Source organism: Monodon monoceros, unplaced genomic scaffold (genome assembly GCF_005190385.1).
Source record: "Monodon monoceros isolate NGI ecotype Baffin Bay Population unplaced genomic scaffold, NGI_Narwhal_1 Super_Scaffold_9, whole genome shotgun sequence".
NCBI classification, from domain to species: Eukaryota; Metazoa; Chordata; class Mammalia; order Artiodactyla; family Monodontidae; genus Monodon; species Monodon monoceros.
In genome coordinates, this window is record NW_021703786.1 from 28,308,517 (window position 1) to 28,336,102 (window position 27,586).

At 57.3% G+C, this 27,586-nt stretch overlaps 3 protein-coding genes and 1 long non-coding RNA gene across 7 annotated transcripts; 1 reads left to right on the forward strand and 3 right to left on the reverse strand.

Annotated features, from left to right (window-relative positions):
• The first annotated feature begins 19 nt into the window (after positions 1 to 19).
• TK1 (thymidine kinase 1) lies at positions 20 to 9,550 on the forward strand. Of its 2 annotated transcripts, XM_029212725.1 has the most exons (7): positions 20 to 141; positions 230 to 261; positions 1,288 to 1,398; positions 3,606 to 3,699; positions 8,491 to 8,580; positions 8,885 to 9,004; positions 9,094 to 9,550. In XM_029212725.1, the coding sequence occupies exons 1-7, from the start codon at positions 76 to 78 to the stop codon at positions 9,292 to 9,294; spliced, it is 714 nt and encodes a 237-aa protein (XP_029068558.1). In that variant the 5' UTR covers positions 20 to 75; the 3' UTR covers positions 9,295 to 9,550. The 2 variants fall into 2 exon arrangements, with proteins under 2 accessions (XP_029068558.1, XP_029068559.1); XM_029212726.1 differs by lacking the exons at positions 20 to 141; positions 230 to 261 and adding an exon at positions 784 to 940.
• Positions 68 to 8,711, reverse strand: LOC114889438. 3 transcript variants are annotated; one of them, XR_003792038.1, is made up of 4 exons: positions 7,322 to 8,711; positions 2,012 to 2,515; positions 1,281 to 1,339; positions 68 to 734 (listed from the first exon to the last, which is right to left on the reverse strand). It is a non-coding gene; the product is annotated as an uncharacterized LOC114889438 (long non-coding RNA). The 3 variants fall into 3 exon arrangements; XR_003792037.1 differs by lacking the exon at positions 7,322 to 8,711 and having other exon boundaries at positions 2,012 to 3,605; XR_003792039.1 differs by lacking the exon at positions 7,322 to 8,711 and having other exon boundaries at positions 1,433 to 3,605.
• A 1,530-nt stretch (positions 9,551 to 11,080) lies between the features above and the next one.
• SYNGR2 (synaptogyrin 2) lies at positions 11,081 to 17,025 on the reverse strand. The gene is made up of 5 exons (XM_029212954.1): positions 16,860 to 17,025; positions 14,762 to 16,220; positions 12,746 to 12,983; positions 12,262 to 12,401; positions 11,081 to 12,172 (listed from the first exon to the last, which is right to left on the reverse strand). The coding sequence occupies exons 2-5, from the start codon at positions 14,858 to 14,860 to the stop codon at positions 11,975 to 11,977; spliced, it is 675 nt and encodes a 224-aa protein (XP_029068787.1). The 5' UTR covers positions 14,861 to 16,220; positions 16,860 to 17,025; the 3' UTR covers positions 11,081 to 11,974.
• A 623-nt stretch (positions 17,026 to 17,648) lies between these two features.
• CUNH17orf99 (chromosome unknown C17orf99 homolog) lies at positions 17,649 to 27,582 on the reverse strand. Its single transcript, XM_029212955.1, has 6 exons — positions 26,012 to 27,582; positions 24,154 to 24,291; positions 23,768 to 23,797; positions 18,480 to 18,749; positions 18,227 to 18,323; positions 17,649 to 17,989 (listed from the first exon to the last, which is right to left on the reverse strand). Exons 1-6 carry the CDS (start codon positions 26,109 to 26,111, stop codon positions 17,983 to 17,985), a joined length of 642 nt encoding a protein of 213 aa, XP_029068788.1. The 5' UTR covers positions 26,112 to 27,582; the 3' UTR covers positions 17,649 to 17,982.
• Positions 27,583 to 27,586: the final 4 nt, after the last annotated feature.

Genomic DNA, 27,586 nt, shown 5'->3' on the forward strand with positions numbered 1-27,586 from the left:
GGTGGCGGCGGCGGCGGCGGCGGCGGCGGCGGCGGCGGCGGCGGCGGCGGCGGCGGCGGGTCCTCTGAAGGCACCATGAGCTGCATCAACCTGCCCACCGTGCTGCCCGGCTCCCCCAGCAAGACCCGGGGGCAGATCCAGGTGCGAGCCGCGGGGCGGGGTCGGAGTCGTGATCGGAGCCCGGGTGTCCGTGCGCACCGGGGCCCAGTGACCTCTCCTTCTCTCCTAGGTGATTCTCGGACCCATGTTCTCAGGAAAAAGGTAATGGCCTCGCGGGACGGGGCTAGGCCGGGACCTCTTCCTCTACTTCCCTGCTTCTCCTCCAACCCCCAGGACCCCGTCCTCCTCCCATGACGCCCCACGACCCCGAGCCTGCCGCCGCTCTCAGAGCCCCGCTTCTAGAGCAGCCCCCACTGCCCGACCCCGTGCTCGCGCCCAGGATGCCTCTCCTCCGTGGGATCCTACCGGAGGAGAAGCTCCTCCCCTTCCCGTCCGGGTCGGAACCTCTTCCCCTTGGGGTCATTCAACCACCGCTCCTTCCGGGAGCTGGTCACAGCTGCTCACCGTTTAGCCCCTCACTAAAGCCCTCTCTGAAGGGTGCATCTACGGTGGCCAGGCTCTGTGCGCCCTGCAGTATCTGTGGCTTCCTTGCAGTGTATGATTGTTTCCTCAGATGGCTCAGGGGCGTAGTTACTCTCCACACTGAAGAGTCAAGCGCTGGTGCCTTTGCTTCCCTGAAGTGATAGAACCAATCCCAGTGAGCCCCCAGTAACTCCCCTGGCCCCCCTTCCTATATGGCGCTGGGGAATCACTCCAGCTCAAATCCCTTGCCCACGATGGTGAGGCTCAGGGTGGGCTCTTGGACTCAGAGACAAAGCGCTTCCCTTGTTGCACCAAAAGGTTCTGTGAAGTTAGTTCAGGCTATGTGAAGAACTGTGGGGTGAGATTACTTTGGAATGGAATCTGAACCCCTCTCCTGTGCATGTGGTCTTTGCTTTGCCCCCAACAAAATCACTCCTCCAGCCCTTCCCTGAATCACCTGAGGGCCCTTCTTTGCCTCCCTCCCCATAGAGAATGACTATCAGCCCAGGCATGCTCCTCCCTCCTGGGTCTAGACTGAACTCTCTGTGGGGGCCCTTTCTGTCCTCACTGGTCCACGCTCTGCCCTGCAGCCTTCCCATCCATTGGTGGGGCTCAGGCTGTATACCCCTAGAAGGCGGTAGGGAGCCCGACTTGTGCTGATGGGGTCTTCCTCGCCCACACTTATGCATGGGCCTTACCTTGCAGTACTGAGCTGATGAGACGGGTCCGTCGCTTCCAGATTGCCCAGTACAAGTGCCTGGTGATCAAATATGCCAAGGACACGCGTTACAGCAGCAACTTCTCCACGCATGACCGGTCAGTCCCTGCCCCTTCTGTCCTGTCCCCACACCTTTTGTGAGAAGCCCAGTGGCTGTCAGAACTCTTTAGAGAGGATGGTTAATAATGCTGATGCCGGGCAACGAACCGTTCAAATCTGCAAACTTTCCAGGTTGCTTGGCAAGGCACCCTAGAACTTGGCCTTTCTTGGGGCTCTAGCCCAGTGGTTCCTAGCAGGACGTGATTCTGCCCACTAGCGTCTATTTGCAATGTCTGGAGACGTTTTTTAGTTTTCACAACAGGAGGAGGTAAGGGCATGATGGCAACTAGTGGGTAAAGGGCAGGGATGCCGCTACATCCTACAATGCACAGACAGCCCCATAACAAAGAATGATCCAGCCCCAAATGTCAGTAATGTCTGGCCAAGGTTGAGAAACCCTGCTCTTGACCTATGTGGAGGTTGCAGACTGGTTTTGCTGGCCTGCAGGCTGAATTTTATTTAAGTTTTTAGTTGGCTTGTCCTTGCTGACTCCCTGTCTCGTGGCCTTTGTGCATCCCCCTTTTATGTTTATCTGCCTGTGTCCTGTGGACATTTCAGCCTGCAGCCTGAGGTTGGGAGGTTAAATTTAGTACCACGCCTGCCATTCCGTACATTTAGGGCCTGATGGTTTGGAGGCTAAGACACTTTTCTCGTCTTCCAGATTCATCCACCTGAGCCCCCAGCATCAAGGCTGTGCTGTGTGTGGCTTCAGGGTGGGAGTGCGGCGGGCTCCGAAGCTGGGCAGGCGGGTGAGGCGGAGAGGGCCCAGGACTTGGAGTTAAGTTAAACGTTGAGTGACGTTTCCTGGACATGTTGCCTGATGCAGGTCATTTACGTCTCCAAGTTTGCTTTCTCATCCCTAAAACATAGGTGTCCGCTGCTCAGGACGCGAGAAGTGTCGGGGAAGACAGTGAAAGCAGTGGAGAAGATTAGAAGTGCAGCTTCTGGGTCTGTCAGCTGGGGGTGGAATCCAGGCTCTGCCCCAGTGTCACAAATCCTCTCTAATCTGGGCTGTAGAGGCCCAGACGAGCTGCAGCAGAGGCCTAGCGCTTGGCAGGGTGACAATGCTCCAGAGACGCTGCTCTTGCTGAAGCTGGAACCGGCTTACTGCGTTGCCTGCAGGATCAAAGCAAGATAATCACTAAGTAGTTGTAAAGTTTTACATAAATATATAGCTGCAAAACTGCAGAGCCGTCAGGAAACTCCTAGCTCCTTGGAAGGGTAGTTCAGAGGAGCAGGCAAAAATGGAAACAGAAGAAAATAACATTGCAGAAAAACAGAAACTAGAAGACAAAGAACAGCATTCCTCTTCCAAAAGGCCTGGCTGTGGGGCAGGGTGGGGTCCACTGCGTCGTCATTTAATGCACTGGAACACTCCCACACGCGGCCTTTCACTTTCAGACTCTGCTGGGTAGGAACCTCCCCTCAGGACACACGAGGCAGCAGTATGAATGCAGATCTGAATCCTGACTCTGCCAGTTAATAGCTCTATGATCTCTGAGAAATCCTTTAATCAGCCAGAGGAGTCAAAAGGAGGGAATTCTAGGTCACTGCACTGCTGGTTGGTGTTCGTGGCTTATCTCTGCTGGGGCACGGGGCGCCTAGTCTTAGATTCTGGTGCTAATGGTCTGCCCGGGGCCATGGTAGGACTTCCATGGGCCCTGGGGACTTTCTGCCTTCATGGGCCCCTTCCTCTATAAAGAAAAAAATAAAAAAATATAATTTATGACTGCATTGATATAAAGACAAAGATAATCCAGACTGAGTTACATTTATTCTGATTTTTAGAAGAAATTAAAATGTTTCATTCGTCCCCAAAGCATCATGGGCCCCAGGCACTGTACCTGATGAAGTAACCCTGTCTGCACCCCACCCCACTACACACACACACACACACACACACACACACACACAGCAGAGAAGAGCTTTGCATCTGGGTTGAGCTTTACATTGGGCATTGCTAATTTCCAGTCCAAAGCTGAAGTGAAATAGCTCTTGTTGAATAACTGGTTTTCCAAACAAAGGCCTTTACTGTTCTCCCCAGATGCCTTCCCACAGGTGCTAATTTCTCAAAGCTCTGGGCAGACATCTCAGCCTGCTCTGCAGGTAGGGGTTGCTCATGAGACCATTTCCCTGGCCCCTCATTCTGGTTCCTGGTCTCCTCTAGCTCCCTTCACTTGCTCACACTCTGGCTTTCTGTCCCCAGGAACACCATGGAGGCCCTGCCAGCCTGCGTGCTCCGGGATGTGGCCCAGGAGGCCCTGGGCGTGGCTGTTATAGGCATCGACGAAGGGCAGTTTGTAAGTTGACTTGTCCTGATAGCACTCTTTCTGTGAACTCAACTGTCCCCCTTTTTCCTCTGCTAATTTGGAGGTTATTGGTTCAATTTCTGATATTTTTATAAGGTAAACATTGTTAACTTGCTTTAACTAGTGTCTGAATACCCTTTGAATTCCCTTCACTGCTTTCTGTGTTACTGTTATATAGAATTTATTGTACCTTAAAAAAAAAAAATTTACAGGACTTCCCTGGTAGCACAGTGGTTAAGAATCCTCCTGCCAATTCAGGGGGCACGGGTTCAAGCCCTGGTCCAGGAAGATCCCACATGCCATGGAGCAACTAAGCCCACGAGCCACAACTTCTGAAGCCCGTGCGCCTAGAGCCCGTGCTCCGCAACAAGAGAAGCCACCGCAATGAGAAGCCCACGCACCGCAACGAAGAGTAGCCCCTGCTCGCCGCAACTAGAGAAAGCCCGCGCGCAGCAACGAAGACCCAACGCAGCCAAACATAAATAAATAAATAAATTTTTTTTAAAAAAAGAAGCAACATTGAGCTAAACAGAACCAAACCCTCCCTATACACCAGTGTTGAGAAATCAAATTTTTTGTTTACTGTAAAAATAATTTTTTAATATATATAGTTTATTTATTTACTTATTTATGTTTGGCTGCATTGGGTCTTCGTTGCTGCGCGCGGGCTTTCTCTAGTTGCGGCGAGCAGGGGCTACTCTTCATTGTGGTGTGCGGGCTTCTCAATGCAGTGTCTTGTTGTGGAGCATGGGCTCTAGAGCGCAGGCTCAGTAGTTGTGGAGCACAGGCTTAGCTGCTCTGCAGCATGAGGGATCTTCCTGGACCAGGGATCGGACCCGTGTCCCCTGCATTGGCAGGCGGATTCTTAACCACTGTGCCACCAGGGAAGTCCCTGCCCCACAGTTCTGTTCCCTGTTTCTATGGCTACTTCCTCCCTGGCCAGCAAGTCAAACTCGAGTTCCCATAACTAGTGTTTATTAAACCTACTGCAGAAACATCACCAATCTTCTGTTCTGCCCTCACCCCTGTGGGTCTTGCTCTGCAAGAAGTTCTGGGGCCCAGAGGTGGCTGCCTCGGTTGCCTCTCAACATGGGACCTGACAAAAGGACTGCCTCTTCCTCCCTTCATCCTTCCCTTGGAGAGGGGTACCTCTGAAGACCCCACGCTATAAGCTGAGGGTGCCGTGGTAGGTGGGCAGCTGGATCCTGGGCATGCCAGCCTCACAGTGTCACTCCGAGTGTTGGTCTTACCTCTGTTTCTTTTTAATTTTTTTTTTGTCTGTGCTGGGTCTTCGTTGCAGCGTGCGGGATCTTTAGTTGCAGCGTGTGGGATCCAGTTCCCTGACCAGGGATTGAACCCGGGCCCTCAGCAGTGAGAGCGTGGAGACCACTGGGACCACCAGGGAAGTCCCTAGGAGAGGTCTGGTTTTGTCTTGACCATCACAGTCACAGAATGGCCTTGCCGGAAGTTCGTATTTATAGATCGGGCTCATATCACTGTTGTGACCATTTTTTCTTCATCAGCAAATACCTATCCTTATGAACGTACCATGTCTTGCATGAGCTGGCCCCTTGGGTGTGGCACTTACAGGCTGTGACGGACGTGTGTGCGGACATCCTGGCTATCGTCCGGTGTATTGGGGTTTATCTACTAAGTAGAATCACTGGTCAAGGGACCGATCTCATTCATTCAGTAAGTGTTTTCTGAGCTTGTGCCGTGTGGCAGCGATGTTCTAGGTGTTGGGGATACAGCCAGGGTCTTGCCCTTGCACTTACATAGAGCTAAGGTGGGGATGATGCTTTATGAGGACGGTCAGAAAGGGGCCGAAAGGAAAGTGGGGTGAAGGTTCCCAGTCAGGAGTGTGCTTTTGGGCATATCTCAGGAGCAGCCAGGAGGCCAGGGGCTTTGGCCAGGTCAGTGGGAAAGACTTTGGCGTTAACCCTGGGAGAGCCTGGAAGCCACTCAGGGCGTCTCCTCTGCTGGAGGAGCATGGACAGCGTGGGGGGGGGGGGGGAGAGGCATCTGGGTCTTTGCGGAAATCCCCGGCGGTGGAGGGCAGGGTGGTGGCGGCTGCATACACACATCCTGTTCCAACTGCCTTTCTCTTTTGTTACTCCGGTGGCTGACATCATTTTCCCTGTGTTTCTACTTTTGTAAATTGCCTCCTTCTCTTGGTTGATCTTTCCTCTACAGGACATGATGTAATCGGTGCCAGTTTGTCACATGCTGTAAATATTTCTTCCCTGTTTATTTGCCTCTGGATTTGGTCTGTGCATCTCATTTAGTCTCTACCATTCATGGTGGAACGGTTGAATGTTTCAGTGTCACATCCTTCGTTCCTGTCCTCTGTGGCCTTTGCGCCTTCAACACCAGCCCGGCTGCCGGGAAGCCGGGCCTCCACCGGGGCAGGGCCGGGGTGCTTCCCTCGTGCATCATGAGGGCACCACCTCTCGGCAAGATAAGGACGAGGGTGAAACTACTTCTTGGCTTCCTGATCTCCCCTTTCGGTCCTCTCCCCTCATCAAACCTTGTTCAGGAAGTGGCTCACGGCAGGTCAGCCCAGGTGCTGGATCGGCAGGTGAACCAAATGGGTAGACTTGTCACCATCAAGAAACCCCCCGTTACTTTTCTACCTGGATCCCATGTGGCAATCATTTTTGTCTACCAAGAAAACCCTACGTTTACTAGGTCCTCTGAAGTTCCGCTTTGAATGTAACCTGTATTAGAGTCTATGGCTGCTGTGACATGTACCACAGACTGGGCGGTTTAAACCACAGACATTTACTTCCCACAGCTCTGGAGGCTGGGAGCCCAAGGCCAAGGTGTGGGCAGGGTGGGTTCCCCCTGAGGCCGTGAGGGAGAATCTGTTCCAGTCCTGTCCCCTTGGCGTGCAGGTGGCCATCTGCTCCCTGTGTCTGTCCCTCTCTGTGTCCAAATTTCCCCTTTTTACAAGGACACCAGTCATACTGGAGTGTGACCCTACTGACCTACTTTATAATTGGATACCTCTGCAAAGATCCTCTCTCCAAATAAGGTTCTGAGCTATTGGGGGTGAGGGTTTCTACGTATGGATTTGGGGGGTGGGAAGGGACACAATTCAACCCATAACATAACCTAAAAAATTTAATGGCAATAAAAACAAACGTCAGTAATGTGGTTGGTTACCAGTGGGCATTCTGGGATGTTGCAGACAGCTCTGACCTTACCTTTGATCATTCAGGAACCCCAGCTGGGGGCCCAGGGTTCAGTGTTTGGGTGGGGGCGGGGTGGCATGTGAACAGGGGACAAAGTTTAAGTGGAAGAATTGAAGTCTCTGATGGTGGGCATCGCTGCAGCGGGCAAGGCGGAGGACCCTGAGAGGTCCCCAAACCCTGGTGTGGAAGGACCCACATCTGATGAGGCCTTGACAGGGAGAGTGAGACGCAGGGGGTGCTCATCCCAGGGCGGTTTTGCCCCCAGCCCCTACCCGGGGGATATCTGGCAATGTCTGGAAACCATTTTGTTTGTGACAATGGGGGTAGGGTGGAGGGCACTGGCTGACAGCTCCTTGCAGGCTGGGGGCTGCATTTCTGTGACCTGTGATGAGTCCTTTAGAGAAGAAGAGGGGCCTCACCTGGAGCCAGGCTGGAGCCTCTGGGTGGGAGGTGCTGTTTCCGTAGCTCAGGCTCGGCAGCCCTGCAGAGGCCGTCAGATCTGGCTTCGGTGAATCCCACTGGAACTGATCCAGGTTTTCTAACCCCTCTCCTGGACCTCGTCTTGCTGAGCCCTCAGGTCTTGGTAACTTTGCACCTACATGAGCGGCTTGGAGAGAGACCCTTTGCCCAAACACAAGAACTCCCCACTTCACCCAACCCAAAGACCAATCTAGACAGCTGATTGACCAGTGAAAGTTCACCAAAGAATTTAAGTAGCAGCCTTGCCCTGGGCCACTTGAAATTTGATTTACCAAGTAAGTGACCTTTCTGCAGGCCCTGTATTTAGAAGGGTGTGCCGTGCCATCCTGCTCTAAGTGGCCAGTGGAACCCTCACCCCTTCTCAAGGCGTCACACGGGCACATTATGTTTTTTAAAAAAGGCAAACACACAGAGCCTGCCTCTCAGGCAAATAGCATATGTCATAAATTATTCGAGGGTCCTTAATCCCTAAACACCACCAAGGGCCTTCCTTGCCTTTTCTTGGGCTCAGAAACGTGAAGTCATTGCCAAGGTCACAGCTAATGGGTCCAACCAAGACCACGGTTCAAGCCCAAGGCAGCCTCTGGTCTGGGCTTTTGACCACTGCGGTAGCAGACTGCCTCTCCTGGTGACTGTTCCGGGTGCTTGGCCTGGAGTGGGGCCCGGTTCTGCCATGGAAAGCGGGCAGGATGGTGGAGTGACCTGGGGCCCGGTTCTGCCATGGAAAGCGGGCAGGATGGTGGAGTGACGTGGGGCCCGGTTCTGCCATGGAAAGCGGGCAGGATGGTGGAGTGACTGGGGCCCGGTTCTGCCATGGAAAGCGGGCAGGATGGTGGAGTGACTGGGGCCCGGCTCTGCCATGGAAAGCGGGCAGGATGGTGGAGGGACTGGGGCCCGGCTCTGCCATGGAAAGCGGGCAGGATGGTGGAGTGACTGGGGCTGCTGCAGATGTGCAGGCAGCGTGCCGGGTGTGGGGGGCTGGGGCCACCCTATTCTCGCACTCCATGCCGATCCAGGTGGCCAGAGCTGTTGGGTCCAGCCACGTGTTCGTGGCTCCTGGAAGCTGCTGCCCAGGGCGGAAGCTCACTCCTCCTCTCACCCTTTCCAGTTCCCTGACATCGTGGAGTTCAGCGAGACCATGGCCAATGCCGGGAAGACCGTCATTGTGGCTGCACTGGATGGGACCTTCCAGAGGAAGGTAAGGCGTCTGGTCCAGGTCTCGGGATGGGACCCAGGAGGGAGGAAGGGGCCGGGGCTGTGCACAGATGGACAGCTCACCGCGCCCTGGATGACCAGACTGTGCCAGAGCCCAGGCGCTCAGGCAAGCCAGACCCAGCTCCCTGGTTTGCCCCAGACTAGGCCGCCTGCTGCAGGGGCTGGTGCTCTGGGGGAAAGCAAGGTCAGGGCCTAGTTTCCTGGCTTCAGGGCTGTGAATCAGAGGGTTTCAAGGAAAAGCCCACCCGGTGAGGTAAGTGCACACCAGTCTTTCCATGGGAATACAGGCTTTCGGGACCATCCTGAACCTGGTGCCCCTGGCCGAGAGTGTGGTGAAGCTGACAGCGGTGTGCATGGAGTGCTTCCGAGAGGCCGCCTACACCAAGAGGCTGGGCGTGGAGAAAGAGGTGGCCCCTCCTGCCTTCTCCAAGGGGTGGAGGGGAGGGGGTGGTGCTGTGTCCCCGCTCAGTCCCGGCGCTTCCTGTCCCATGGCCAGGTCGAGGTGATAGGAGGAGCAGACAAGTACCACTCCGTGTGCCGCCTCTGCTACTTCAAGAAGGCCTCGGGTCAGCCTGCCGGGCTGGACAGCAAAGAGAATAAAGAGAACTGCCCAGTGCTGGGAAAGCCCGGGGAGGCCACAGGAGCCAGGAAGCTATTCGCTCCTCATCAGATCCTGCAGTGCAGCCCGGCCAACTGAGGCACAGGCCCCACACCCAGGACGGGCGCTGACCGGCCACCTGCTCCTGTGCCTGCTGCTGCCCCCTGGCGGACGCCTGCCCCCTGCGTGCTGCCCGGCCTTCTCAGAGGGGGGAGTGGGGGGGGGGGGGGGGGGGGTGAAGTTTCACCAGCGCCCCTTCCCCGGCCAAGGGCCACGGGCCGGTGGTCTGCACATCACACTTCCCTCCTTGCCTGCCCGCCGGCTTCCCTCAGTTCCCTTCCCAGACTACTCACAGTCCACCCCAGTCCGGTGCGGGGCCACTGCTGAGGTGAGTCCCTCCCTCTCCAAGCGGTGAGGCCGGAGGCGCAAGTTCCTGTGGCATCGGCGCTCGTGGCTTCTTCCCCTTTTGTGGCTTTTGCTGTTGAGTTTCTGTTCTCACTGGGAAGGCGGAGCACCAGCACCTCTGGCTCAGCACCGAGCCTCCTCTCGTGAAAAGACTTTAGTCCCCCTGCCTGGGACGGGCTCCTGGCCCTTCTGAGGATGGCTGGACTTGTTCTCTCTTACTTCCCTTGGGGCCAAAAGCCCTTCCTGCTCTGGCGATCATTTTCTCCAGAATTACAGCTTCTTCCACGTGGGTGACACCCTGCTGGGGCTCAGATCCCAGGGGCTTGTCTTTTAAAGCAGGGGCTGTGATTTTTCTGTTGTAGTGTGTGAAATTAATAACTAATAGTAAAATTTACTGGTTGATGAAAGCGTATTTCTCTTTAACTGTCTGGGATTCCCCGGGTCTCACTGGAGACAGCTCTGACCTGATTTAGGTGTGGGGATTTCTTTTCAAATCATTTTCTAGTACTACTGATCTCTTAGCCACAACGCTTTTTAACTGAGAAATGATCGTGAAGTGTGTCCTGAGAGGAATGTTTGCCTGCTCTTCTGTCTGGGCAGGTTTCAGGTCAAGATGGGTGGATGAAGGAGCCTGAGGCCCAGGATGGAAAGATGAAGCTTTGGTCTGTGCTGCCAGGTGGGGCTGTGAGGTCAGGTTTTGTTTGTGAAACAGACACTTGACAGTTCAGGAGCCAAGAAGACCAGCTCTGCTGTGCCTCAGAAAATACGCTGTGGGCAGCTTACACGGAGGCAAGAGTGCGCCAGGTCGGGTGTGGGTGGGGTGAGCCTGGGCTGTAGGTGTGCCCCATGCAGATGGGGGTCCGGGTTCCCCACCCTCGCCCCAGCTTCTCCCTCCCCTTTGCTCGCGGTTGGTCCCAGGTTACAAAGGTGCAGTACAGTGATGAGACCGTAATTCCCAAACCCTATTAGTTTTTGCTCAGGATTTTGAAACTGTTGGGGCCCACTTTTGACAGCTCCCTGTCTGGGCTCAAAAGGGGAAGCCCCGAGTTGCCCTGGGGGCCCTGGCCTCCTGCCTGAGCCGGGCTTGTTCCCTGGGGCGGGCTGGGCGGTCAGGCCGGCCCCCTGTGTGTCCGAAACAGGCTGCAGAGGTGCTGAGCCCTGTCTACGGGAAGCAGAGGGCCCCTGCCCCTCCAGGGGCACGCCAGGACCCTGGCAGAGCGGCCCAGAAAAGCCATGTTGTTTACAGGCTGAGCACAGTTACTATTTTAAGATGCTGATGGGAGGGCAGCGTGAGCAATGAGACCCTGGGTCGGTGGGGGGGGGGGGGGGGCGGGGAGCTGCTAGGCACGCTGGAGGGCCAGACTGCCACAACTCTGTTCAAAATACAGGTTCCATAAGACCTCGGCCAGAGGGTGTACCTCAGGGTGGAATTTCTCTTTCTCCTACCCCTAGACAGAGGCCCCACCCATGACAATGGAGATTATGAATGAGAAAAACATTTATTCCACCTCCAAAATTAGTCAACAGAATCCAAGGGTGCTGTGCATCTTCCCCCAAGGCTCTGCAATACATTCAGAGCAGCCTGGGGGCTGTGGGTGTGCTCCACGCCTCCCAACTAACGGTGGTGGGGTATTTACATAAAGCTGGGTGCTGTCGTCAGGCAAAGCCCCTTCCTGCGGCCAAGGGGTGGGAGCAGAGACAGTGCTGCCCGCCCGAGCCCGCTGGTGGGGGGCGGCACCAGCCCTGCGCCTAGGCTGTCAGGAAGGTGACCCAGAGGCACTGGCATAGAGCCCAGATCCAAGCGAGCAGACACTTCAGCAGTGAGCACGGGCTGCCGCTCGCAGAGCAGGCAGGGGGCAGGGGGCTGGGGGCAGAACGAACCTGAGTGAGGAGGAAAGGAGCCCCAGCCCAGTGCCAGCAGCAGAGCAGGGGGAAGGCCCCACAGCCTCATCTTTGGCAGAGACCCCCAGATGGCGGTGGCCACCGAGGCCTGCATGTGGCCCGGCTCCTTCAGGCTGGGGAGAAGCTAAGGCACTTGTCAAACCAGCACATCGGGCCCTTGGAGCTACTTCAGGTGGGGTTGGGGATCATTAAAAGCAATGACAAAACCCATCCAACCAAAAACCCTTCCCTAAAAAATGCCCTCGAGGAGTGGTGGGTGAAGCCCCCTGGGGCACAGGCCGAGGCTCTGAGGCCAGCAGCCAGGACGAGGAGGCAGGGGCTCTCTCTCCAGGCCGTGCGTCAGCTCCGACAGGCGCCAGGTGGATCGAGTGGGGCCGGCAGCTCTGGGAGACCAGCCTCGGGGGAGGAGTCCGGGAAGAGGGGAGGCCCCCCAGGCGCCCTCCCTCCTCCCCTTACCATCCCCGGCCACAGCTCAGTACACGGGGGGCGGCTGGTAGCCCTCTGTGGTCTCGGCGTTCTGGGTGAAGGGCGGCTGTTGGTAGCTGTCCACAGGCGCGCCTGGGTAGGAGGCGTAGGCCGTGCTGGGGTCCAGAGTGGGGTCCACATAGTTCTGGATGAAGTCGTCCACTCCGGCCTTGTAGCGCTGGTAGGCCAAGGAGGCCAGCATGCCCTGCAGAGAGCCCCGAGGTTTGGGTTCCTCAGCCCTCCACCACCCTTCACCAAAGACACCAGGACCCTGGCCCGTCCTGGTCCACTTACCCAGGAGAAGACAGAAAAGAAGCTGAAGGCGATGGCTGCCCGGGCCGAGTCGGCTCCCACCAGCACATATTCCGGCTTGGTGGCTGCCCACTGATTGGCAAGGAAGCAGAAGCTAACAAACCACATGAAGGTCCAGAGAGCTGGGGAGAAGGCCAGGAGGGCAGGGTTAGCTCCACGGAGCAGGCAGGAGGGCAGGCACCTCCTGGAGGGAGAAGCCTTCGGGGGTGTAAAGGGCACTGATGCAGAAGCCAGGGTGGGGACAAGATGCTATCCTGGGAGTCCTTGCTCCAAGTCCCACTCAGCTGTGGAGGGTTTCAGCAGATGGTGAGAAATCCTTCCGTGCCAGCCTGTCTGCTGGGAGGTCTGGGGACCTGGGGCTACTCCCACCCCTCCCAAGCCCTGCAGTCACAGCACCCTAGAGCTCTTGGGACCACTGCCGCTCCTGTTCACCCCAAGATCAAATGGAGGTGCAGCCGGCAGATACCTGAGAAGAGCAGGTCGCTGATGACCAGGTACTTGCGGTCAGTGGCGTTGCTGATCTGGGGGAAATAGACGTCGACCACCAAGAAGAAGGCCGAGGCCAGGAAGGCCAGCACCCCGATGGCGCTGCCGAAGCGGCACGCGTCCTCGTTGTGGTTGAACACGCAGTACTGCTGTCTGGACTTGTGGGTGTTGCTGTAGCCCTCACCGAAGATGCATGAGAACACGATCAAGGCGAAGACCTGAGGGGGAGGCAGGGGAAGGGCTGAGTGACTGCTACCCTCGTGGGACAAACCCCCCAGGTGGCACACAGAGTGGGGCCTCCTCTGCTCCTGCTGTCCCCCGTGCTCCAGGTCGGTGTCCCAGCCCCTCCTGAACTTGGGGAGCGAGCCCCTCCCTCTCCCTTCTCCTGGGCTAGCTCCAGACACCAGTCACAAGTCACGAGGGGCATGGCCGGGGATTCCTGGACTGGGGATGGTGGGGAGTGAAGGGGATCTCCTGGGAGGGGACTGCCCGCCCAGCTGTCTGCCTAAGCACTCCCACTTTCAGTGAGTTTTAAACAGGATGCGTCACAAAGTCATAAAAACCCAAGCTTGGAGTCTCACCCCCATCACCTGTCTGAGTCACCTCTACAGCACCCAGCCTCTGCCTAAACACCCAGTGATGGAGGGCTCCTCCCACCTCAGGAAAGCCATGTCTCCGAGCCGAAATAGCGTCCCCAGACCCCCACCTCCTGGAGCCCCCTCCACCTCTTCCCTGCTGGGCTCCCCAGTTTGGCCAGCTTCTTTCCTACAAGGAATTCTGGGCTCTTTGGCATCCTGGCCCCTGCCCTCCCAGGGAACCCCAGCTGGCCTCCCGCTCACAGTGGGTCCCACCCACACAGAGCACCTCAAGCTGGTCTGCCCAGCAGGCCTGTGGACACAGCTCCGCACGCAGACCCCTGGATGTACTGGGGTGGGGGTCGAGGGGGTGTACCAGCCAGAACACTGGGAGGGGCTCCAGGCCCTTGCGAAAAGCCTCACGTCACCCGTCTCCGCCCCAAACTGAAAGGCCACCGCTCACCCCTGCCTTATGTCAGCAGACCCGGGACAGTCTGGATGCCTGGCTCCCTCTGGGACCGGCCCAGGCCTCTCCCCAGCCTGCCCTGCCTGCCTGCACAAGGCCCTCTCAATAGGCTCTGGAGCTGGCAGTCACAGGCCCCACCCCCAGCTGGAGATGAAGCTGGAACTCTGGATGCTGGGAGCACTGTGCCAGCCTGACTCCTGGCACTGCCATCCCGAAACGTGGGCATCTGCTCCTGGAGTCAGACCCCACAGTCAGGCAGAGCGGGGGTGAGAGTGTCACCAGGGCAACGCGTAGGGCTCCAGTCCCAGGCAGGGGCAGGTGTGGTGTGGGCGCCGCATGCCCAGCCCTCTGCCTGCGGGCTGGCTAACAGCTTGTTCAGCTTTGGGCTCTGGTTGTCCGAGAGCATGGGACCTCCCACCAACGCCCCACCCCCGGTAACCTGGTACTGGAGCGCTCATCCAGCTCACATGGAGGGGAACATCCTGGGGTCACCTGATCTTGGATGGGGAAGCAGACCCATGGGCTGCTCTTGAGAGACTCTATTTCAGGGCGCCAGGCTGCCCCCCAACCCCACGCACCCCACGTGGCTTCGGAAAGCCCCTTCCTGATGAATTCCCCCACGGTGGGAGTCGCGGCGTGCCGGCCACCTGTCCTGGAGCCGCCTCAAACTCCTCCCACTGCCAGCAGGGCCACGGGCCTGCTCCCCGCGGTGCCGCCCGGCCATTCCGCGCCCGGGCTGGGAGGTGGGGGGTGGCGGGACCCGGGTTCGGGGGGCGGCGGGGCCCGGGGGGTGAGGGGCTGGAGGGTCCCGGGCCCCGCTCGCCCGCCCTACGCGCGCCGCTCCCACCCCCGGGCCTCGGCCGCTACCACCTGTCGCGCTCTCAGGCTCGCAGCGGCCCCACTCCCCCGGCCTGGCGACGAAGTCGGTTCCCCGAGGCCCCGCACCCCGGCTCACCAAGCACACGGCGCGCACCACCACCTGCGGCTGCGTCAGGAAGCGCCTCAGGTCGAAGGAGCCGCCCGCCTTGGCCGCGCCGTAGGCCCCGCTCTCCATGTCGCCGTCGCAGCCGTCTCAGCCGCCGCCGACGCCGCCGCTGCCGCCGCAGCCGCGGACTGCTGAGGAGCCAGCCCGCCGCCCCGCCCCCGGCCCGGCTCCTCCCCAGGGGCGTGGCCAGCACCGCCCCAGGGACCGAGGGCAAAGTCCGCCCAAGACGAGCGGCCGTGCAGCAGCGGCAGGGTTACCCCGACATCCCGGCCTGCGCTTCCAGCGGCCGACATCCGTCCAGCGGCCGCGGACTCGTTGTCCAGTCCACCTCTCGGCCGGAGTCTCGTCCCTCTGCTCTGCTGGTCCGCAGGGCGACTGGAAAGGGCCAGAGAGTCCCCAGGAAGAGAGGGTCGCAAGGAGGGCCCGCCCCCCTGGCTCCATCCACTCTTTGCCCCTGCAGTCCCGCCTCCGCCTCCAGGAAGCCCCGCCAGACGCCGTCTGGGCCCCATCTGCCCAAGACCCAGGCTCCTACGCACCTCCTCTCTTCTCCCCCATTCTACTCAAACCCCAGGCCACAGCCTGGACCCCTCCCTGCATGGCCTGTCACTCTTTCCTCCTCTCTGGAGCTAAGCCTGGGATGTGGTCGAGACCACCGCCCCTCCCAGTTTTTCCCGAGCCGGGCCCGGCCCCAGGGCCATGTAGGGCCGTGCGTAGGGCCGACTTCCAGGCTCCAAGATGGTGTGCAGACAGAAACGAAGTTCCCAGGGTGGCCGGCAGGGGGCAGAGTTTAATACCATTCTTTCCGGAAATGGTTCAGAGCGTCCAAACTGGGATGGCTCTAGGTGTGTGTGGGTGGGGAGGGGGGGCTGGTTCTCCAGGGGCCTCAGGCTGACTCGGCAGGGAGGAATTCCAGACATCATAGTTGCAGGTAAGGATTAATGAGGGGGTGCTGGCCAGGTGGGGCCCAGAGTCCTCCAGGTGAATGGGACGGTGACAGGTCAGCAGTGGAGCCAGAGGACTGGGCCACCAGGAGATGGGGTGCCACTCCAGGGAAGAGGGGAGCAGGGGTGGGGGAGGAAGCAGTGGCCCTGGGTGGGCTGGTGCCTCTGGGCCTTCACATCTACCCCACCATCTCCCCAGACCTGGATGGATGGTGACGAGCTGCTGAGCGGTGAGGAGAGGGGCCCTCACAGAGCCCCGTCCTCCTATGGACCTCTCCTTCCCCCTACAGCTCCCCCCATCCTAAATCCCTCAAACTAGCACCATGAGTATTTGATGAAGAACACCAGCGCTCCAAGAATCCAGGCTGGTGGGGCTTTTCTTCATTCTTTTCTTCATTTCATTTCTTCAAATGGTGGGTCCTTCTATAGGGGACAAGGACCAGGGCTCTCCTGGGGACTCTGCCCAGCCTGCATCTTCTGGTCACGACCTTGATGACAAAGGAGTTGAGACTTCAGGTTAAGCCAGCACACCTCCCAGCCACCCCCTCCCAAGGCCTCCAGGAATTTTATTGGTGGCAAGTGCATCAGTGCCCTGGGCAGGAGGAGGGGCGTGAGGCTTAGTCACACCACGAAATAAGGTGGGGGCACTGAATCACCTGGAGGCCAAGTACTGGCCCCTGGTCTGTATACCCCGTTATAGAAGGGGAAACTGAGGCTCAGAGAGCTGACATGGCTCGCCCATGAGCCTAGCCTCTGGGACAGACTTGGGAGGGAGGGGCACAGAGGTAAGACAAGGAGAGTGCCAAGGACTCCTGGACAAAGCCCACCAAAGAGGCTGGCCAGGTGTTAGTTAATTGGTCGACCAAACCCACACTGGGGTCCTAGCTCGGACTGAGACCCCCTGTCTCACCCAGGGAGGTTTGATTTGCTCAGTCAGTAACAAAATGGATGCTGAGACTGGAAGAGCACCAGCTTTCTTCAATGGCCAAAGAATGGAGAAGCGGGAACCTAGTTTGCAAATCAACTCAGACACCAAATACATAGGAGGGTTGGAGTAAAAGGGAGGGGTTTGGAATGAGTGGGAAGAATATTCATGAGTTATCCAAAAACAGGGGTGTGGTTTGGACCTGGAACTGATGCAACTCTCCTTTTCAGTTCTCATAGGGGCTTTTCTGGTTGTCATCATGGTGATCGCCAGCTGTCCTGGTGCTGGTGGGTGTGTCATTTAGCTAACGTATAGAGCGTGTAGTAAGGCTCTAGATCTATTGGAAGTCGAATCCTCCGCCATCTTGAGCCTAGTTGGTTCTAATTGGTTCTTGTTTTTTTTCTGTTTGCTGCTTCCTCCTGAAACTTAGATAAGAGTAATTGGTTTCTCTTCGAGGGAGGGACAGGGGTGTGATTCTGGGGAGACAGCTTTGGTACCAGAGGGGCGGGGAGGATGACCAGGAGACAGAAGTGTCTTAGGAACGAGGGGAGGTGAGAAGTTCGGAGGCAGAGGTGACCGCTGCCAAAGGCCAGGCAGGTGGGGCACACAGAGGCCTGCGGTGCCCAGGGTTGGACAGCACAAAGGCCCTGGTCACTTTACAAGTCAGTGAAGTAATAGCCTTAGAGAGGGGACCCCAGGAGGTCCGGCCCCTGCGTCCGGCCACCAGCTGGAAAGACTGACGGGGTTTCCATGGAGGGCAGAAGCCCCTGGCCCACCCTGGTGCCCCGGAGGCTCCATCCTCCTCAGACCAATAGGGAGTATTGGAGAGAGCCCCACCCAGAGGCAGTGGACTCCACGACAAGGCGGCTAGAGCATGGTCAGGGTCAGATAAAGCTGCCAACGTGCTCCATGGGCACCTGGCACACGGTAGGCCCTAAGTAAACTTTTGCAAGTCATGCATAAGCCATATGGCCCTTTCTTTGCCCTGGTGGTGTTACCGAACGCAAGTTCATGTGCCCAACACACTGTGAAGCCAAACAAAACAAAATGTTGGAGTTTGGAGCACAGAAAGTTTTACTGCGGGGCCATGCAAGGGGGACGGGTCAGGGGCGCTCGTGACCCCCCAAATTCCGAACTCCTCGCGGGCTTTCAGCAAAACACTTTTATTGGCCAGGTGAGGGAGGGGAGCCGCAGGGTATGTGATCAATTCTCTGATTGGTTGGTGTCACAGAGGTTAACATTATCAATCCTTAGGCACCAGAAGGCCCCTGGGCTACGAACCCATGATCATCAAGTAGTTAATTTCTTCCATTGGGTCGTGGGTTTTAGCATCTGAAAAATTCAGGAAATATGCCTGAGATACTGTTATCTGGGTACTTCAGAGAGGAGCTACAGCAGAAGATATGGAGGAGGGGTCTGTCCTGGGAAAGCCCCATAGGGTCCTGCTTGGTTCCAACGGCAGCCCTGCCCTACCAAACCACCACCGGCTCTGCCAAGCCAGGGCCCCCGTTGGTCCACATAGGCCATCTGCAGTTCACTCCTCCCCCACATCCAGCACCCGTTTCCTACCTGATCTGCTTGGTCCAGCTCAGTTTCCAAGAAAAGACGGCTATGATGGAGATGAGGCAGCCAGCCAGCACGAAGGTGGGTCCCTGGGGCAGCTCTCCTGTGAAGGAGGCGGGGGACAGCTGGGCTGGACTTCCGTTAGGCCAGGCCAGGGTAGGCAGGGCTGCATCAGGGCACCCGTCCCTGCTCTTGGCACCTCCCGCTGACCTACTCAGAAGCGCCAGCTGCCCCTCTGGAAACCAAGGGGCCCTCTCACCTGGGGGCACCAGTGTAAAGGGAGTGTGCTGGACGCTGATGTTGTTTTCAGCCTGGCACCGGAACCAGTCCGATGTCTGGTTCAGTGGGAAGGAGAAGTTGGCTGGCTGCCCAGGGTTCCGAGTCTGCTGCATGTGGATATGCCCGTTCCTCCTGACCAGTCTGTAGGTGATGGGTGGGCTGCCCGAGGATGCCTGGCAGAACACCTCTACCCTGAGGCCTGACCCCCTGTCCAACAGGGTGAAGTCAGCTTGCAGCTGGGACACCGGCTCTGGCAGGGTGGGAGAAGGCGGGAGCACAGGTGTGGCTGGGAGACTTTAATGCCCTCCCCCTAGCCAGTTCCCTCAGTACACATGCCTAATGAGCCTAGTGGCCTAACTGACTGATTGCTCCTCCAGGCAGCCTTCTGGATTGCTCCCTCCGCCTCGCGTCTGAGCGTCTACCCTACTTGCAGTGTATACCATACAATTTCATACATGTATTTGGTTTTATTTTCATGTGGTATAATCTGGGTTGCCAGACTTAGCAGCTAAAAATACAGGACACCCAGTTAATTTTGAATTCAGATTAACAATGAATAAAATTTAGGCAGTCTCTTAAAGATGAGACAGTCCAAAGAGGAAGAAGGAGACTAACATTTAACAAGCACCTTAAGAAAATGCAATTCCTCAAAAAGTTAAAGAATTACCACATGACCCAGCAATTCCACTCCTAGCTATATACCAAAAGAATTGAAAACAGGGACGCTAACAGATACTTGTACACACATGTTCACAGCAGCACTATTCACAACAGCCAAAAGGTGGAAACAGCCCAGATGTCCATCAATGGATGATGGATAAACAAAATGTGGTCCATCCACATGACGGAAGAGTATTCATCCATAAAAAGGAATGAAGCACTGACACCTGCTACAACATGGATGAACCTTAAAAACATTATGCTGCGGCTTCCCTGGTGGCGCAGTGGTTGAGAATCTGCCTGCTAATGCAGGGGACACGGGTTCAAGCCCTGGTCTGGGAAGATCCCACATGCCGCGGAGCAACTAGGCCCGTGAGCCACAACTACTGAGCCTGCGCGTCTGGAGCCTGTGCTCCGCAACAAGAGAGGCCGCGATAGTGAGAGGCCCATGCACCGCAATGAAGAATGGCCCCCACTTGCCGCAACTAGAGAAAGCCCTAACGCAGAAACAAAGACCCAACATAGCCAAATAAATAAATAAATAAAATTTAAAAACCAGAAAAACACATTATGCTGAATGAAATACATCAGACACGAAAGGCCACATATTGTATGATTCTATTCATGTGAAATACCCAAAATTTTTTTTTTTTTTTTTTTTTTTTTTTGCGGTACGCGGGCCTCTCACTGTTGCGGCCTCTCCCGTTGTGGAGCACAGGACCCGGACGCGCAGGCTCAGCGGCCATGGCCCACGGGCTCAGCCACTCCGCAGCATGTGGGATCCTCCCAGACCGGGGAATGAACCCGCGTCCCCTGCATCGGCAGGCGGACTCTCTGCGCCACCAGGGAAGCCCTCATACTATTTTTTTTTTTCAAACACTCCTTCATGCAAAATCTTTGAAGTTAAGTAAAGCTCTATCTAGAGTTTAATCTACTCTCTGGGGCGCCAGTTTGCAAACTGCTACCAACAATTTCGTCAACGTGACTCTGGGGCCCAACAGTCAACGGCTCTTGGGGCCAGAATCTTCCTCCCCCGCCCCCCCCCCCCGGGGAAATGTGGGTCCAGGCTTCAGGGTGATGACACTTTTGCTCCCTTCACTGTGGGGAAATGACCTTGACTTAACAAAAATGGAAAGAAAAAGCTGGCCCACCTTCATTTCCATTTCGATGGCCATTAATAGAAGCCTGATTTACATAAGTTCACAGACAGGAGCCACTTTCTTTTTTAGTGCCCTACAGGGTAGAGCACTCAGTTTTTATTCTAACAAGACTTGTGTGGGTCTTTCCTTTTGATTATTTAGTTTATGCATCTAGCCCACCCATAACGAGGGGTCTATCATTTAATTACAAATTCGTCATCTGTGTCTGAACATTTGAAGATAGGATGGCACACTCAGAATTTGATGAAGCGACAAGGACACCCTGGGGACCGGAAGCTGAGCCAGGCCAGGGCTGGGGTGATTGAATGGCTGTGCAGAGCCTCCCACTGTCACTAAAGAAAGAGCGAGCGGCTTAGGGCTGTGCCCAGGCTGGGCAGTGGATTGCCGTCCAGCTGGGCTTGGAGGCCCTTCAGGATCGCCCCTACCTCTCCCTAGCTTGTTTCTGTGATAACCCAGAAGCTTGGAGATTGGAGTCCCAACCCTGGAGGCCCAATTCATTAGACCTGAGCTCGGGCCCAGGGATCTGATGAGGGTTGAACAAGCAGCCCATCTGTTGAGAGTTGAATTGTGTCCTCCAAAAAGGAAGATGTATTCAAGCCTTAACCCCAGGTACTTGTGAATGGGACCTTATTTGGAAATGGGGTCCTTACAGATGGACTTCAGTAACCCATGCTGGATTAGGGTGGGCCCTAAAGAGAAGAGACAAAGACACACACACACACAGGCCATGTAAAGACAGAGGCAGTTTGGAGTGATGCTGTCACAAGCCAGGGAACGCCAAGGACTACCACAGCCCGCAGGTGAGGCTTCAGATGAAGCCTCCAGAACCAGGAGAGAATCAATTTCTGTGTGGTACTTCATTAGAGCAGCCCCAGGAAACTAGCACAGCCCCCTTACAAGTGAAGCGGGTTTCAGGAGTGAGGGGGAGGGGACAGTTATCAAGATTCCTTTGTACGCACTCGCACTCTGAATCTGTCCTTCAACCGGCCGCTCCCCAGCCCCCACCCCGAACATTGTCTTCTTTCATGGCAGCCCCACGGGAGACCCCAGGCTCCCAGGTCACCCTCATCTTCCTGCCCCACCTTTTCTAGGGCTCTGAAAGTCCCCCTTTACGTCCCACCTCCCCCTGCACCCTCTGGAAGGCTGGTAGGCTCAGTTGGCACCAAATCCCGGAACCCTCAAGCTTTCCTCTCACATCTCACCTTCTACACCTAATGGAAACCAGCCTCCCCTCCCCCGCGCAGTGCCTGCACCAGTGGTATTTCAGGTGGCGGGGGGTCCTCACAGCCTTCCCAACACTGGCGTGGGATGGCGAGGGTGGGCATCCTCTTGCTATTCCTGGACCACTCTCCCTCCTCCCTCCCTAAACAGCAGACTTGAACCTCATGTCTTCAGACACTGCACCCTGCCCCTCTGGGTTACAGTTACCTAGAAATGCCCACCATCCCTTGAAGATTCTTGTGCCTGGTTCCTGCTACACTCAATACTGCACTTGCCATGATTCTTGGGGATTTCAAAATACACAGAGAGAAACGTTCCAAAATCTTGGCTCTTAACACCCAATATCTCAGGCCCAACCTCTCGTTCCCATTAGTAGTAATCAGTTGTAAGGCTGCCCTTGACTTCGCCAGTTCCCAGCTGCTCAGACCAAAACCCCCCGAGTCATCTTCCACAGCTCTGTCTTTCCCATCCCATCCCATCTATCAGCAAAGGCCTTCAGAATATACCTTGACCACCTTGCCAGGCCTCCTGGCTATCACCCAATCTCTCCTCTGGATCCCGGGAACAGTCTAAAGGCTCTCTGGGATTCTACCCTTCATCCCCACCCCATCTCTTCTCAACACAGCAGCCAAAATGACCCCAGGAAGAGTAAATCAGGTCAACCCTTCTGCTGTAAACCCTCCCATTGTTATGCCCACAGGGTCCCCCCCTACTCAACACTGCCCCCCCCCCACCTCATCCAACACTCCCCTGCCCCTGCTTCCTGTGCTCTGGCCACGCAGGCCCTTGTCCAGGCACATCCTGCTCTACCACCTCCTTCATGTCCTTGCTGGCGTGTCCCCTTCTCAGTGATGACTTCCCAGTAGATGGTGCCCTCCCTCCCCACCCCCAACCCATGTTCCCTTCCCCTCTTCCCTGCTTGCTGTTCTCTGGGACCTATCACGTTCTAGCACGCTGTAGAATGTGCTTATTTTTATTATCATCTGTCCCTCCGGCCCCACTAGAATGTAAGGTACGTGAGGGCAGGGATCTCTGTTTTGTTTCTGCACCCACCATCCTGGGGCCTCAAGCAGCACCTGGCACCAAAGAGATGCTCAACCAGTAATTACTGAATGATTGGATAAATGAATGAATGAATGATTTGTCAGTCGGCTCCTTAGGAGTTTAGTTAGCAGGACTTGCTGGGCAAGAGTCTGAGCAGAAGTCGGGGGCCGGAAGGGGGTGGACCGGCCCTGCCCAGGTACTTCCCGGAGACCCAGAGGCCAGGGCCCTGCGCTGTTCTCCTTTTAGCGGAAACACCATGCTGTGTTTGTTTTTAAAGCAAATAAGGAAATGATAGTTCAGCCCGTGCGGCACTCAAGTGAGGTCCACCCTTAAGTGGAATAGAGGCGGCTGCACCTGCAGCCCTGAGACCAGGGAAGTTACAGGTCCAGACGAGACCAGAGGAAGGGCAGCCGCCCTTGCAGAGATGTGGAGAGGAGGAGGTGACTGACCACCTTGACTTTAAGGGTCACAGGGTCGGAAATGGGGGCAGGGGAGAGGGCAGGAGAAGGAAGGGGAGTGGAAAGACGGAGGCGGCCAAAGCTGAGGGGAGGAGGTACGGCCACCGGGAGCCTCCCCTCTCACCGGCTCTTACACCAGGCGGCTGGTGGAGAGAGGGGCCCTGACACCTTCCTGTTGCCTCTGAGAGTCAGGCAGTTTCCCCTTTGCTGGACCTCAGGGAGCGGGGAGTTGGGGGAGCCCAGACTTCCTCATTCTCTCACTCGCCCTCCTCCTGGGCCAAGGCACCCCACCAGAATGCCCCCAGCCTGCCCTGGGGTCACACCCACCCCGAGGGGCTTCTGCTACAGATCAGGCACTCAGAGTGATTGGGGTACACCTGCCCGGGACACGCCCTCTGCCCGCCTCTGCTGGTAATACCCGCCCCCCCACCACACACAGCCCAAGGGGAAGCCAAGCACTTTCCTTGCCCCCACGTCACTGTCCCCACCGGCTGCCTGTTGTCCCGCCCACTCCCACCTCCTGCAGAGCTTTCTCTTCTCCAACCCTCCAGGGCCCTGCAGGGGTTGAGGCTGGGGTCCAGAACCTTCCAGTGGTCTAGCAGCAGATGCCACTCTCCCGCAACACCCTTCCCCCGGCCGGCCAAGGCCTCTACCCTGGGTGGGGCCTCTGACTCCAGGGTCCCCATCTGGGGGTACTCCGCCCTCCAGCATGCTGGGAAACTCACCTTTCTCCTGCTTCGCGGAGCTGCTGGTGGCTGTAAGAGAGGGGAGGGCGGTTAGGAGAGCCCAGGGTGGAGGGGAGGCCAGAGCCCACCCAGAGAGCCTCGTCCTGAGCCCAGAAGGAGGCCCAGGACTCCACAAGCAACTTCACTCACAGGAGCTCTTTGGCGCCCGGAGCATTTCGTACCATCAGCCCATTCCGCAGATGGGTAGAGTGGGCCCAGAGTGGTGACGCAATAACTGGTTGCTCTGAGACTCAAGCCTAAACCTTCCCCTCTCTGTCCTGTGCTTCCAGAGGTGTCTCCTGTGCTCCCTAGACCCCTGGACCCTGAGTCTGCCACCTCAAGGCCCTGGCAGCGGCCCCCTCCCACCATGTCCCTGGGCAGCTCACCTAGCGCAGCCAAGCAGAGCAGCCGCAGGACTCTCATGCCTCTGCCGCGTGGGACCCTCAGCCAGGAGAGCAAGAGCTTCCTCGAGCGAGGCCACCTCCACTCCAGAGCCTCTGGGTGCCCCCTGGGTGGGTGCGTGCCTGCAGCGGGGAGATAACCGGGATGCCACAGCGCCCCAGGGCTGGGCCCGGGACAGCGCCTCTCCCCACACCCCCAGGGAGTTAGGAGGGGTCAGGAGCCAAACCAGGGCTCACAGTCGCCGCCACTGCCGAGCTGTAGGACCCCAGGGTAGAAGATGTCCGTGTCCTCACCCTGGAGTCCTCACCGGGACCCCCCCACCCCAAGGTGGAGGCACTGGTAGCCAGCAAGGGGGAATTAAGCTTGCTAACCCACTGATTTTGAGATGAGAGGATTATCCCAGATTATCGAGGTGGGCCTGATGTAATCATGAGGGTCCTTCTGAAGAACTGGTGGGTTGGACCCCTCAGGGCTGGGGGCTCAGGGCAGAGAGAAGAGAGGGAGCAGGTAAGGTGGGACTAGGACCCATCCAATCCCACAGAGGCTTTTTTTTTTTAATGAATGAAGTGACTTTATTGAAACACTCCCTGTTTCTACACTGACACAGCTGCATATGTGTTTTTCTCCTGCTATCACAGAACGTGGAGCTTTGATTTGTACACAGGTGCCTTCCTCAGGGAGGATGTCCCACCCCCAGGGAACAATTTGCTTCCTGTGCGGGCTCTTCTCTCCTACAGAGCTTCACAGGTCAGTGGCACTCACGTCACCAGCACAGCCCGGGAACCGGCACCTGACCCAAGGCAGGCCAGTTACAGCCCTGCCCTGGGGCCCCTAGGCCCGGCTCAGGGGCACCCACTGAGGCCTGGGCGTGTTGGGAAGCTGGTCTGGTGGGATGACCCTGCCCAAGCCTGGGCACAGTGTCCTGGAGCTCCCCTGAGGACTAGCTTTGTCACCTCGGTCTCGGTGGTCCCTTCTCCTCAGTGGGCAAGAATCAGCATCTGTCCCTTGCCACCCAGAGTCCTGACTCGTACCCCTGGGGATGTGCTCTGGGGACCCACCTACCTCTCTGCATTTGGGCAAAAGCTAATCTTCTCTTAGTTTTCCTAGCGAAATTCCCTTCCAGAAAGTCTGTTCTCACTCTGCCGGGAGGGGTGTGTGGAAGGAACTGACGACTGAAGGCAATCAGAAGGGTCCCCTCAGCTGTGGGCAATCTGTTGCCTGAAGTCCCAGAAGCTCGAGGTTTTTCCTCTACGTTGTGCTCAGGGCTTCTGATTCGAGCTGAGGCAGCTCGTGAGAAGCCTCCCCCTTTTATCGGCGTGTCTGGGGAGCCAGAGTCAGAGCAGAGAATGGTGGGTGGACTCGAGGGACAATTCCCCCAGGCCTTGGTGGGACCGGGGGCATCTCTACTGCCTCACCCCGACTACCCCTCTCCAGCCATCACCTGTGTGCCCCATCAAATGAGGGCTGCTTCTCTGAGCTGTTCTGCCCTTCTTCTCCACAGGCTGCAGGTGTGACAGCACTGAGTAGGTTGCCCCAGGTGAGCCCAGGTCACCTAGATGGAGCGGAGTCAGGGTGTCCTCAAAGCTCTCCTGTCACCCACTAGACTGACATTTCGTGATTCCTGCCCACCGAGGGCCAGTCTCCTCTATGATAAATGGCCTTACCAGCACCTCCTTGCGTCACTTTCCTGGGAGGGTCCCCTGGGTGGGAATCTGTGCTGGGCTGCCTTGGCCAGAGTAGCTGGGAGCCCTCTCAGGACTGGGTGGGGAGAGTCCGGGACCCCCCCCCCCAAGGTGGAGGCACTGGGGCTCCTGCACCTGGAGAGACCCTGGCTTCACTTACTGCAATAACCCCACGGGCCTCTCCCTGCCCACGTGTGTCTTCTTTGCTGCTGGTAGACGCTCAACGTTACCGGACCCCCGGGCTCTCCAAGCCCAGCCATAGGTGTGCTGGTTCCGCCTTCACTCTGGTTGTCCCCGTGGGCCCCAGAGCCCAGTCTAGAGGCCTCAGAGTCCCAGTTTCCACAGCTCAGGCCCGCCCGGCCCGTCTCTACACCATGGCTCAGGCCATTCCTCTGCCTTCACCTCCTGTCGAGTCCTCCGTCCCCCAAGGCCCCGCTAGTCGCCCACTCCACGAATCCCTCCTGCTGACTGCGATGGCTCCCCCCTGAGCCCCAGGTTGCCTCGCTGGGCCGGCACGGTCACAGGGCCATCTGGGCCCCTTCCCATCTCTCCCACTTTGCTCCTTTAGGCCAATGACCATGTTGTAATAGGGCCTCAACTGCTCTCCTAGGAAGGACACTATATAAGTAACTGCTCATTCAATCCTCACAACCACGCAGAGGAGGGTGGTGTCATCCCCAGGCTTTGGTCAAGCAAACCGAGGCCCCGAGTTTGAGTTCCTCAAGGTCCCGAAGCTCGTCCCCCTCACATCCGGTGATGCACTTGGCGGGTTCTCTGAAGGCACGTGAAGGTGATGAGAAGGACCTGGATGCCTCAGTGCTGCAGGTTCTCCCGCTTCGCACCCAACAGCCTCACCCCCGGGGGCTCATTAAACCACGTCGCTGGGCTCCACCCTTAGAGGAGGTGCGGTGGGGCCTGAGAACTGGCTTTTCTAACAAGTTCCCAGGTGACGTTGGTGCTGCTGGTCCGGGACCACACGTTGACCCTAAGCTGCTAATTAACAACATGTGTCGCCTTCTTTGGGGCCAGGCTGGTTGCCCTCCCCAAGCTGAGCACGTAGCTCCCCGTGTCTCCCGCAGTCTCATCACCAGCCCCAGAACAGGGCCCGGCACTTGTTGACAGGCGGATGGGTCATGTGATGCTGGGTGAGTGAGAGAGAGGGACAGCGACAGGAGGAGCTGAACCAGCCAAGACTGCAATGACCACGTGAAGCCCCTGGACTGAGGGCGCCGGGCCAGAGCCGCCCAGATGCCGTGTCCAGGCTGGGAATCCAGCCAGGCGCTGGCCTCCTGCTGCTGGAAGTGGAGCCTCATCAAGCACGTCCTGGGGCTTCTCCTGACCTTCCCTCCTGACGGCTCTTTAGGCCAGCAATCCTCAACCCTGGCTGCCGGTGAGGGTCACCTGGGAGCTTTAGAAAGTCCAGATGTCTGGCTGCTGGCTGCACCTGGACCAATTGCGTCCGAATCGCTGGCACAGGGCCAGCATCTGACGGGGCTTCTCAGGAGTTCTCCGAGGCTGAGAACCACAGATTGAGAACCTCTGCAGCCTCGGCACCGGAGGCTTGGGAATCTTGGATGCAGCCCTGCCTTCCTGGGCAGCGGGCTCCGCTACCTCCCGGGGCCCACACTCGGAGTGTCTCCTGATGCAGGTCAGATCTGAGCTCTGCCCCTTGCTGACTCATAACGTCTGTGGGTCTCAGTGGTCTCACACGTGAAGGAGGAATTACAGGAGGTTG

Bases quoted from the DNA above. Each gene is read 5' to 3' on its own strand.
- TK1 (XM_029212725.1), top strand. From the start codon at position 76: ATGAGCTGCATCAACCTGCCCACCGTGCTGCCCGGCTCCCCCAGCAAG. The intron at 262-1,287 runs GTAATGGCCTCG...CTTACCTTGCAG, and splicing joins CCCATGTTCTCAGGAAAAAG to TACTGAGCTGATGAGACGGG. The intron at 3,700-8,490 runs GTAAGTTGACTT...CACCCTTTCCAG, and splicing joins GCATCGACGAAGGGCAGTTT to TTCCCTGACATCGTGGAGTT.
- SYNGR2 (XM_029212954.1), bottom strand. From the start codon at position 14,860: ATGGAGAGCGGGGCCTACGGCGCGGCCAAGGCGGGCGGCTCCTTCGAC. The intron at 12,402-12,745 runs GTATCTGCCGGC...CCTTCTCCCCAG, and splicing joins CAGCGACCTGCTCTTCTCAG to CTCTCTGGACCTTCATGTGG. The intron at 12,173-12,261 runs GTAAGTGGACCA...GGCTCTCTGCAG, and splicing joins TCTTTTCTGTCTTCTCCTGG to GGCATGCTGGCCTCCTTGGC.
- CUNH17orf99 (XM_029212955.1), bottom strand. From the start codon at position 26,111: ATGGCTGGGCTTGGAGAGCCCGGGGGTCCGGTAACGTTGAGCGTCTAC. The intron at 24,292-26,011 runs GTAAGTGAAGCC...TCCCCGCTGCAG, and splicing joins AGGCCCGTGGGGTTATTGCA to GCACGCACCCACCCAGGGGG. The intron at 23,798-24,153 runs GTGAGCTGCCCA...CCTCTCTTACAG, and splicing joins GCTCTGCTTGGCTGCGCTAG to CCACCAGCAGCTCCGCGAAG.